The 11,787-nt window shown below is 50.4% G+C and overlaps 1 protein-coding gene across 2 annotated transcripts in view; it reads right to left on the reverse strand.

The window, feature by feature from the left end:
* The window catches only part of PAXIP1 (PAX interacting protein 1), a 192,106-nt gene extending 180,551 nt beyond the window's left edge, over positions 1–11,555 (reverse strand). For both annotated transcript variants that reach the window (XM_086941477.1, XM_086941478.1), the window contains exon 1: positions 11,075–11,555. In XM_086941477.1, the coding sequence (XP_086797603.1) occupies positions 11,075–11,149 (75 nt within the window). In that variant the 5' untranslated portion in view covers positions 11,150–11,555. The remainder of the gene's footprint in view (positions 1–11,074) is intronic.
* Positions 11,556–11,787: the final 232 nt, after the last annotated feature.

Genomic DNA, 11,787 nt, shown 5'->3' on the forward strand with positions numbered 1-11,787 from the left:
AAGCCCAAGCGAGGGCCCTTTAAGCTGGGAGCAGTTAATTAACCACCATTGCTGCCCTGTCTGCCAAGGCTATCAGCGTTGGTTTACTCATTGTATGCAAAGTGAAGAGCTGTGATGCCGCAGGAACGGTCGGCTCAAAATCCCACGCTCAGGCCTAGTCCTCGAAAGCCGTCCCTACACTGCTGTAGTGTGCCCAACCCACAAAGATCACTGCCCGCCAGTAGGAAAATACCTACCCTATGTTTATACTGCGCTGTAGCATTTGGACGGTGGGGGCAGCGCAGCTTTTCTACAAACTGTTACAGTGTCAAAGTGGCACGAGGAGTGGCAAGGATGGGCCAGTCAGACTATGCTTCAGAGCAGGGTGTTACAGGTAGCGGAGGCCGGTGAATGGTGCACAGCGGTGAAGGATAACTGGCCCTGAGAGGAAGGGCGGGTAGCAGGTGAGGCGGGGCCCAGTGTCAGCGTGCGCCTTGGAGGCTGGATTCCACAGCACTAAGGAGAGAAAGATGTGACACACCTCATGGCATCCCAACATGTAAGGATCCAACTATACAAATCTACGTTTGCATTTTCCTTTTAAAAAGGGCTGTCTTGGGAAACAAGCAGTGTGGCAGACACTGGCAGGCTTAGTTTATGAAAATACACAGCTACGTGGCAGAGGCTGTAAATAGGCACGTTCATCGTGAGTGGAGGGGGGAAAGCCTTGCAGTCCATTTGACTCTGCTGAAGCTACTCTGTGCCTGGGGTGGTGAGCTTAGTGGTCATCTGCACCTGCAAATTCTTTAGTGTGCTTTCCCAGACGAACGTATAGACAAACTGACAACGTTCTAGCCAATACAGCCATCTATGAGGAGCTTCATGATATTAATCCCTGGCAGCCGTATATGCCTCTACATCCGTTTCCTTCACATTACACCTCTATACAACAACATCTGCATGAATAAAGATATTGAGCAAACACCAATACCTGCAGGTTCAGTTAGCAGGTTTCCGACGTCACTGGAGCTGTGCTTGGGCTCGTAGCCGTCCGAGGAGCGCGCGCCGCGTCCCCGGTGCCTCTCCCCTAGAACTGCTGATGCTAAGAGTGGCCCCTCCTCCTGCGAGGCGGGGTCACCAGCGCAACAGGATCAGGCGAGCGGCAGTGGCGCTGTGGCAATTGCATTAGATAACTGTGCTAGTAGGAAACCCCCCCCCCCCCCCTCCCCCAAGTACCGAGAGCAGCTGCCCGCCCCTCCTGCACAGCAGAGAAGCCCTTGCGAAGGGACGTTCCCGATTCCTCAGTGCCCGCCTACCAGTGCTTCCTCCCCGGGGACTCAGCATGCAGGATGAGGCGGGGAGCAGAGATCCTGGGATGACGAGCCCGAAACCGCCGAGCCCTGCCCGGACCCCACAGAAAGGTAAGACAGATCTCCGCATGCACTCTTGCACCTTCCGACTCCCTACTTGTCTTGTGTATGCACGCAGACCTTCCGACTCCCCTACTTGTCTTGTGCATGCACGCAGACCTTCCGACTCCCCTACTTGTCTTGTGCATGCACGCAGACCTTCCGACTCCCTACTTGTCTTGTGCATGCACGCAGTGATAGTAGCAAACCACAAGCAGAACGACAGCAGAGAGCACTCCACGTGCTCTGAAAACAAACAAAAGTGAAAGCAAGCCCACACAACAGCTCCGGAAAGCTGGAAACAAAAGCGTGTGCACGTCGGCCCGGAGCGCAGAAGAGACGCGAGAGGGCAGGAGCGTGACGCCGTGAGCGTGCATGTAGGCGTTCCCTGCGGCTCGTGACAGTGGCGGCGCCTGCAGTCTTGGAGCTTGGAGTGCTGTGAGGCTGTGGGACGGGGAAGAGTATAGCAGACCCGGTGAGGGGGGCCTCGATACACATTTCCGGTGCCCGCCCCCCCCCCCCCGTGATGGAAGCCATGCGTGTGCCCGGTGAGCGGGGTTGGGAGTGTGTGTGCGCGCGTTGGTGTGTGTATGTAAGCGGGGGGGTGTGCGCGCTTGTATGTGCCTGCGTGTGTTGTACCTGTGTGTGTGTCTGCCTGTGTGTACGTGTAGGGTGTGGGGGCTGGCTGTGTGAGCACGGGAATGTAGGGCACGAGAGGGGCACGTCGACGTGCGCGCTCGCGAGGTCAAATCTGCGCTCGTGCACCCTCTCGTGTCCACATTCCCAAATACGGGCCACATTAGGTCTGAAGCAGACACCTTCAATGCTCACGCATTGAGGGTAGGTCTGCTCGACCTAAAAACTGAGGAAAGATGGTGCCCCAGGTCCCATTGGAGTCCCTGCAGCAGTGTTTAAAGCCTCTCACGGATTCTGGGTAGAACAGTTAACATCACTTTTTAAGTATGCATTTACCACTTCTACCGTCCCATCGTCGTGGAAAGGCTCAATACTTTTTCACATTCATAAACAAGCATTTGCAATGCAATAGGTCTCGCATTAGGAAAGTTTGAGTTATTGGTATTGTAAACACTTTATTTATGTGTTGATTTTGAAAATAGCGAAATTATTAGCTTTGTCATTTACAATGCCAATAGTTTTAACTTTGGCAAATGTGACACCTATAGCATTTGTTGTGTTGTATTTATGCGACTTAGATGTATTGATATAACAATGGCTTGTAATTTTTTAAAAAATTAATACTTAAATAAAAGTTACTGTAATTTACACCATGCAGAAAAATCTCTGTTGGAACACCTCCATGAGGGGTCTTGTTTCCTTCTCAGGAGACGGTGTGGCGCAGCGGCCAAAGCAGCTGACTCGGGTGCCGGGGATCACTTAATTTCACTGTCCCCATGAACAGTGCCTGGAAACCCTCATGTGTGAAACTGTGCTACATAAATCTCCAAATTTAATTTCCCATCCCTAGAAAAGCACTTACTCTTGAATTAAACAGAGGTAGCTTTAATAAAAAAGCTACCCCGGCCTCTGCTCGAGGTTGACAATCTATGAAGTGCAGTTTAGGGAAATGTGTGCCAAAAAATGGCATTATTGTAATCGATTGCCCCGCCTTGAAATGCTCAAAATGCGGCAGACGCTGTATCACGCAGTGGGAAGATTCGCAACGGTGCGCTTTAAAAGCAGAAAAGAGAGCAGGACCTGCTACTTTTTAATGCGTTATCATGCAGGTAGGTTTTGTCTAATCTATCAGTGAAGCGCGCTGACAGGAAAAGAACGGAGCCCACCGCATAACAGTGGGCGACATTGCGGCTCAGTGCCAAAGCCATAAAAATCAATTGGATGATCAATAGGCTGTCTCGCCCACCATGGACGCCCAGTCGCCAATGCCATGCGTTCTGCTGTAATTAGCCCCTGATGAACTTTAAAATGTTTAAGGACTGTGAAATTGCATTTCTTCAGAGACGGTGCACCTCTGGAAGAACCACCAGCAACTCAGCAGCCTTTAGAAAGCACACACTATTGAGCAACAGACTTCAAATAGTCATCACGGGGAAAGCGCAAGCATATTTCCTTGCATGCTAATGCCGCCTTTGACTGGGCGAACATTCCAGAACGGACAGCATCAGCACCAGATACTTCAAAGTGCTGGCCTCGTGCTCTTACAATTAATGACATCTCCATCTGAGCTACTTGGGCAATATGTCTGTCCCTTCACACTCACCTGACAACACCTTTTGTGCGTCCAAACACTTATCCCTTGCTTGGAAAAAAACACCAATCTGAAGCAACTGAGAGCTCTGGGGACGAGCCAGCACTGAGGGGCGCTCAGCCAATGGCGCGCTAGCCGGGCGGAGTCCCGGAAACGGCCGAAGGGCAGGGGCTACGAATCCTGCGCAGCCGCCGTCCTGCCCCGCCCGTGCACCCGCAGCCGCCGTTCCCACAGCACACCGCAGGTCCCGCTGGAGCAGCAGAAAGTTAGCAGGCTGGAAGTTATCAGCCTGTCCCTGCTCTGGAGCCCACGGCCGCGTCGCCCTGACCCGCCCATCCATCCATCGGGAGCCAAGGACCCGGCGCTCCATGAATGATTGTGCCCAACAGCAGCGGTGAGGAGCGTGTGTGTGTGTGTGTGCCTGCGCGAGTGTGTGTGCCTGCGCAAGTGTGTGCCTGCGCAAGTGTGTGTGCCTGCGTGAGTGTGCATGCGTGTGCATGCGTGCATGTGTGTGTGTGCATGCGTGAGTGTGTGTGTGTGCATGCGTGAGTGTGTGTGTGCATGCGTGAGTGTGTGTGTGCATGCGTGAGTGTGTGTGTGTGCATGCGTGAGTGTGTGTGCATGCATGCGTGAGTGTGTGTGTGTGCATGCATGCGTGAGTGTGTGTGTGTGCATGCATGCGTGAGTGTGTGTGTGTGCATGCATGCGTGAGTGTGTGTGTGTGCATGCATGCGTGAGTGTGTGTGTGTGCGTGCGTGAGTGTGTGTGCGTGAGTGAGTGTGTGTGCATGCGTGAGTGAGTGTGTGTGCATGCGTGAGTGTGTGTGCATGAGTGAGTGAGTGTGCATGCGTGAGTGAGTGTGTGTGCATGCGTGAGTGAGTGTGTGTGCATGCGTGAGTGAGTGTGTGTGCATGCGTGAGTGAGTGTGTGTGCGTGCGTGAGTGAGTGTGTGTGCGTGCGTGAGTGAGTGTGTGTGCGTGCGTGAGTGAGTGTGTGTGCGTGCGTGCGTGCGTGAGTGTGTGTGCGTGCGTGCGTGAGTGCGTGCGTGCGTGCGTGCGTGAGTGCGTGCGTAAGTGAGTGTGTGTGTGCGTGCGTAAGTGAGTGTGTGTGCGTGCGTGAGTGTGTGTGCGTGCGTGAGTGTGTGCATGCGTGAGTGTGTGTGCATGCGTGAGTGTGTGTGCATGCGTGAGTGTGTGTGCATGCGTGAGTGTGTGTGCATGCGTGAGTGTGTGTGCATGCGTGAGTGTGTGTGCATGCGTGAGTGTGTGTGCATGCGTGAGTGTGTGTGCATGCGTGAGTGTGTGTGCATGCGTGAGTGTGTGTGCATGCGTGAGTGTGTGTGCATGCGTGAGTGTGTGTGCATGCGTGAGTGTGTGTGCATGCGTGAGTGTGTGTGCATGCGTGAGTGTGTGTGCATGCGTGAGTGTGTGTGCATGCGTGAGTGTGTGTGCATGCGTGAGTGTGTGTGCATGCGTGAGTGTGTGTGCATGCGTGAGTGTGTGTGCATGCGTGAGTGTGTGTGCATGCGTGAGTGTGTGTGCATGCGTGAGTGTGTGTGCATGCGTGAGTGTGTGTGCATGCGTGAGTGTGTGTGCATGCGTGAGTGTGTGTGCATGCGTGAGTGTGTGTGCATGCGTGAGTGTGTGTGCATGCGTGAGTGTGTGTGCATGCGTGAGTGTGTGTGCATGCGTGAGTGTGTGTGCATGCGTGAGTGTGTGTGCATGCGTGAGTGTGTGTGCATGCGTGAGTGTGTGCATGCGTGAGTGTGTGCATGCGTGAGTGTGTGCATGCGTGAGTGTGCATGCGTGAGTGTGTGCATGCGTGAGTGTGTGCATGCGTGAGTGTGTGCATGCGTGAGTGTGTGCATGCGTGAGTGTGTGCATGCGTGAGTGTGCATGCGTGAGTGTGTGCATGCGTGAGTGTGTGCGCATGCGTGAGTGTGTGCGCATGCGTGAGTGTGTGCGCATGCGTGAGTGTGTGTGCATGCGTGAGTGTGTGTGCATGCGTGAGTGTGTGTGCATGCGTGAGTGTGTGTGCATGCGTGAGTGTGTGTGCATGCGTGAGTGTGTGTGCATGCGTGAGTGTGTGTGCATGCGTGAGTGTGTGTGCATGCGTGAGTGTGTGTGCATGCGTGAGTGTGTGTGCATGCGTGAGTGTGTGTGCATGCGTGAGTGTGTGTGCATGCGTGAGTGTGTGTGTGTGCATGCATGAGTGTGTGTGTGCATGCGTGAGTGTGTGTGCATGCGTGAGTGTGTGTGTGCATGCGTGAGTGTGTGTGTGCATGCGTGAGTGTGTGTGTGCATGCGTGAGTGTGTGTGTGCATGCGTGAGTGTGTGTGTGCATGCGTGAGTGTGTGTGTGCATGCGTGAGTGTGTGTGTGTGCATGCGTGAGTGTGTGTGTGCATGTGTGAGTGTGTGTGTGTGTGCATGCGTGAGTGTGTGTGTGTGCATGCGTGTGTGTGTGCATGCGTGTGTGTGTGCATGCGTGAGTGTGTGTGTGTACATGCGTGAGTGTGTGTGTGTACATGCGTGAGTGTGTGTGTGTACATGCGTGAGTGTGTGTGTGTGCATGCGTGAGTGTGTGTGTGTGCATGCGTGTGTGTGCATGCGTGAGAGTGTGTGTGTGTGCATGCGTGAGTGTGTGTGTGTGCATGCGTGAGTGTGTGTGTGTGCATGCGTGAGTGTGTGTGTGCATGCGTGAGTGTGTGTGTGTGTGCATGCGTGAGTGTGTGTGTGCATGCGTGAGTGTGTGTGTGTGTGTGTGCGCATGCGTGAGTGAGGCTGTGTGTGTGTGTATGTGTGTATGTGTTATTCACTTGCTGAGAATGTGGGATAGGAGATGTGCATGGCGCCGGGCTGGGCGTACTCGCGCCCACGAGGTGATATCGCCGAGGGCTTGCACGTGCACATCCCCCGTCTCAGATTCCCAGCAAGTGGATGACAATAGATGCTTCGCTGGACGCAATGCTTTGCATTGCTACACCAGCGCGACCTAAAAAGTGGACTGCACGAAACCTGAAAACTACTGGCTCGTCGCTCTATTAGACATAGAAGCAAAAGCACATGCCAGAATTTTGTTGAAAGAACTAGAAACCTGGGCAAAAGATCATAACATCCTTCCGTTCTTTCAATCCGGTTTCAGGCCCCAAAGCTCTACCATAGAGAACATCTTAGCACTGGGACACCTGTCACTCCGTGCGACCCAACCATCACAACTACCTCTGTTTTGCTGCTTCGTTGATTACAGTGCAGCTTTCGACCGAGTTGACCGTGGGAAAAACTGGACTCCTGGGGCGTTCATCAAAAGCTGTTAAAAGGCATTAATTGCCCTTCATGAGGGGACCTGGGTTCCTATCAAAACCAGCCAATCGACTGCAACAACCAAGGTTCCAACCAATAACTGCCTCAAACAAGGATGCGTTCTTTCCCCTCTACTTTTTAATCTCTATACAGCAGACCTGGGAATAGCCCTGGAGTGTTCAAATCTACTAACACCAAGGTTGTGGAATGTGCAGCTCCAAATTTTCCAATACGCTGATGACATAGTCCTAATGGATCACACTAGTACAGGCCTACAGAAAGCCTTAGAAGCTCTGAATAGGTGTAACCAAAAGAACAATCTCTTGGTGAACCAAGAGAAGACCAGGATAATTATCTTTAGGAAGTACCACCGAAAAGACAGCACAATGGCACCCAGGTGACCTGCAAATCAGAACATGCAGAAGTTATAACTATCTGGGTCTCAAGTTATCAGAAGGGGCCAAACCCACAGCCCATCTGAAACATCTAAGAAGCAAGAGGGCCAGCATAATACACAGTTTGAGAAATCTCAATCGACAACTACACAGTCCGACTGCTAAACCCATCTTGAAAGTCTTAAAAGCAAAACTAGTTCCCTCTCTTAACTACAGCCACCTAGCCTTCACTAAGTTCCTCATAAACCACCAAATTTCTGCCTTCAAGAAGGTCCTAGAACTTCCACGACAGGCCAGGAAAGCAAGAGTAAGGTTGAAGCTGGGGCTCACCCGTCCGGACATTATCTGCTCTAGGGATATTTTAAAATACTATATTAGCACCCTGCGTGCTTTACCAACCTCTCAGAAAACGCAAATTAAAACAATCTTTGAAGAAGGAGGGTCTCCATGGCAGGTTTAGTTGGCAGTAGCCATAAAATCGCTATAAATAGGCACTCAAAACTTGCATAACGTAAACATTCAAGTAACCGTATGGAAAAGATCAGTGAACACACAGGTCAAGAAAATATCCTATGAAAGAGACCTGGAAAGCTTACACCATCAACCCAAACTCTCATCACTGGACACTTCCTAGATGTTGGGAAAACCACAGCCTTACTTTGGGCAAGCACTGACAGTCCCGGCCCAGAAAAAAAATCACTTACATGAGACTTCTTGCATTGCCTATCATGGACTTTAATCAAACCTGGTCCCGGAAGGACAATTCAGCCACATGTCGACTTTGTCGTTACCATCCTGAATCCTGGCTCTATCTGCTGTCCAAAGTTAGCTAGCGAGCGGCACCAACTGATACTTCCCATCTGCAGATCTCACAGCCTCGTAGGATGCAGAGAAGTCTCAGACCTGTGTTTCTCTGCTAAACCAGCTCAAACAGTTGCGTGGCTAGGGAAATTTAAAGAATCAATCCGGGCTGCACTGTCACAGAAAATTGAGAGACAAAAAGAAACCAGCCGGCTAGCAAGCAAGAGACCTTGACAATACTCCCCATTAAGCTTTATGCACTTGCACTTTACTGCCAGTTCGGATAACTGTGTTTAATGTTTTAACTTCCTTATAATTTGTAGCAATTTGTGTGGGTTTTTAACTTTTTCCTTTTATAGATTATTGTAATGATAGTGGAGTGGTGTGGCTCACTGGTTAGAGGCGGCAGACCCGAAAGCAGAGAACGGCCCGGGACCAGGGTTCGATTCCCGACGCGGCAGGTTTGTGGACCAGGGTCAGCGGACTCGATAATTCTCGCCTCAGTGCCTACTCTAACCAGGGATCACACTCGGCAACTCTGGGCATTAGCTTGCCTCATCTCTACAACGGCCCCCCACATTCGCCGGGGATGCCTGGTTTCACCTTGGAGATACCCAGTAGGGACCATCTCACAGGGATAGCCAGGACGGGTTCCCCAGCGGTCTACAGCGCCACGACGCCTCAGGGCAGCAGTGCGCTTTACAAGACCACATACATTACATTACATAGTATATTGTAACGATGGTCAGTAATTTACCAAAAAAAGCTTAAAACACAAACCTCCTGCTACCAAGCAGCTATCTCTTCCATATGCAACCTTCAATATTGTATTCTTTTTTTTCAATGCACACAGCTTCAGCAGTATTAGACATTGATAGTTTAGGCGGATCTCTACGGTCCTTAAATTCATGTTAGCTGCATTATAAATGTGCAAGTCTCAAGTATCACAGTAACTAACAACAAGCCACAAATCCTGCCAATGCTTATGAACTGCAATGTTCTTACCTTCGCGCAAAGGATGGGACTCAGCAGAGACACCACCTCAAACTAATGAGTATTACTAAATCAGGCTAACCGCCTAAGATCTCTTACAGAGTCCACCATGGATGACAGCATCCTGTTATGGAAAGGAGCGAACCCCATGATGAAGAATGCTACAGAGATGAGGGTGATGGTTTTCTAAATAGATTTAGTACATAACCAGCTGACTAGGCCTTCAAAAACCTGTACTACAGTATTTTGTTGTGTTGTATACAGCCCTAAACAAAGTAACCCACCGTTCTGAAAGCACACAGTCAAAGGAATTTCACCACACGCTAATCAGACATGCATGTTGACTTTATCAAACAGAAACTCACAGATGTTTACATACATATTAAAGGACTTCAGTCAGGCGAGACTGAACAGATCTTTTATTCAGGAGAAAATAGTAGGCTCTCCCTTCTCTAATTTCTCTGCTAACACCGTCAGTCTCGGCACAGAGATCAGTAGCCATTCTCGAAGAGAGTGGCGCACATTGGGTGCCCTCTCACTCTCATAGGCTAACTTTGGGGTCTGACGATCATCTAATCGAAAAAGCCTCAGTGGGCTTACATGACGATTGAGCTCACTAATGGAATAACAGGATCAATAAAAAAAAGACGCAGAACGATAAAGCCACACAGTTGCTTTCTGGGGCAACAGCATGCAAAGAACTCATTTGTAAAATACACTAACCCTTGGACATTCCAAACAGCTGCTATTAACAGAGAAATGTTGGCACCCAGGAGCTACTTTCTTTTCATGGGAAAGGCAGGCAATGCACGCCTATGTGGACGCCGGTATTTAAACTTGGGGACTTTACATTTAAATCATGGTTTTATATACGTAAAAGTCAGCACAAACAAACGACCTAAATTAAGTTCATTTGTACAACTAAGACCTGGCAGCTATGGAATGGATTGTTTCGACTGGAGCAGAGTCGAGATTGATTTACATATGACTGGGTCCAAAGTCAGATGGCATGGTGAGCAAAAGAGCGATGGATGGGTTGGAACGCTCCCCCAAAGAGATTGTCAGTGGTTAGACTTATTGCAAGCTTCCCCCATTATCATTTGCGTGTTTCCAGATTACCTTCAGACATCTTACGAGGAAACGTGTGCACACAAAACACTTCAAAGTGTAACGTACAGACATTGCCCACGCACTCACATGCATCTGAACTCCAACTGCTAGCTTTCATGCTCTCATAAAGTGTGACCTCGACAAGTTGATGCACTTGCGAATGTAAACGTAGCGCAGGAAACTACATACAGTTCCTTGATGATACAAAAGATTTCTACATGTCTCCACGTTCACAAATGATCTCTTTTTGTACCTGCATGGTATACTATTTCCCCTAATGCTTACACATTTGTTTGACGTTTAGGAATGCAGTGGCTTGATAAGACGTACTTACCAATAAACATTTACGTTATTCTGCCTTCGGATGGGGGTGGTTTCCCAAAGACAGGGGACTATACATTAGGTTTATGCAACGTAAGTGTGAGGCATATGGAGACATGTGAAGGCGACGCAACAAGAAGCATCCTGGCTGCAGAGTCAGGACTATCCTATCCATCTTGGCCCAGTCGATTCCCAAAGTCTCCCACCTGTAGCTCCGAGAACAGTTCTCGCACAACACCCTGCAATCTCACTATAGTGATAGGCTGCGCCCTGGAGGGCCATACATCGGAAATTAAACTTTACAATCTGGGAGAAGCGTAGCACGGCCTCGGGCCAACAACCGGTGGACAAGTTTGCAGCTTAAAACATGGGCCTCTTGTGTTAATAATTTAAAAGCAGGACGGAGACACAGCCTTGCAAAGCCCGGGGGCGTCCTTTCTTGTCGCCCAAGACCCAGGTCAGAAAGCACTGGTCAGATACCGCTCCTTCCCTTTCGGAGCCTGGGTCCTACTTCTTCCCAGACCTTCCGTTTCAAGTACCTGAGGATCCAGATCTCCAACCGGGTAGAACTTGACATCCTTAAACATGTCCTCGGGGACCTTCAGCTCCTCCATGGCCTTGGCCCGCAGTTTCGCCTCCCTACCCCTGCATCAGCAGATGCTACTTCCAGTACCCAAACAGCCAGGCCCAGCGTGTTCTTTCCGCGCCACAGACTGAAGCGCCCCGCCCCCTGGAGCCACCGAACCGCCAGAGCCAGCGCGCGCCTTGGCCTGTACCATTGTGCAGGCTTCCGAGGGGGAAACGGGCCATGGAGTACACGTAAAGACTCGCTCGGTACTGCCTTTGCTAAGTAGGCACTGTATTTAATAGCGCCAAATAGCTAAATATATCGCAAGTCATTTGTGGCAATGATTAATTTTTTGAATGCGTGTCTACTTTTACGGTACAATAATTAACCCTTCTTAATGGTACAGACGGGAGGAAGATCCTCTAGACAGGAAGAGAAACAAACTGCAGTATGGGATGGGGTGAAAAAGGCGCCTTTTGAGTGGAAGTGGGCGGGACGATTCCCTTGCCAGCCCCCAGTCCCGTCATATCTGTGTTTATAGTTCCCGCCCCCCTGTCAGTTTCAGACACAACCTACAATTGAGTTATTTTTCAGTTCTAGAACGGGATCTGAAACGTTGCATCCATGCGATCGCCATCTTAGGTGTTGTTAAATCCCACAATTTCCAACCAGAGAATGGCAGCA

Source organism: Lissotriton vulgaris, chromosome 10, assembly GCF_964263255.1.
Source record: "Lissotriton vulgaris chromosome 10, aLisVul1.2, whole genome shotgun sequence".
Taxonomy (NCBI): domain Eukaryota; kingdom Metazoa; phylum Chordata; class Amphibia; order Caudata; family Salamandridae; genus Lissotriton; species Lissotriton vulgaris.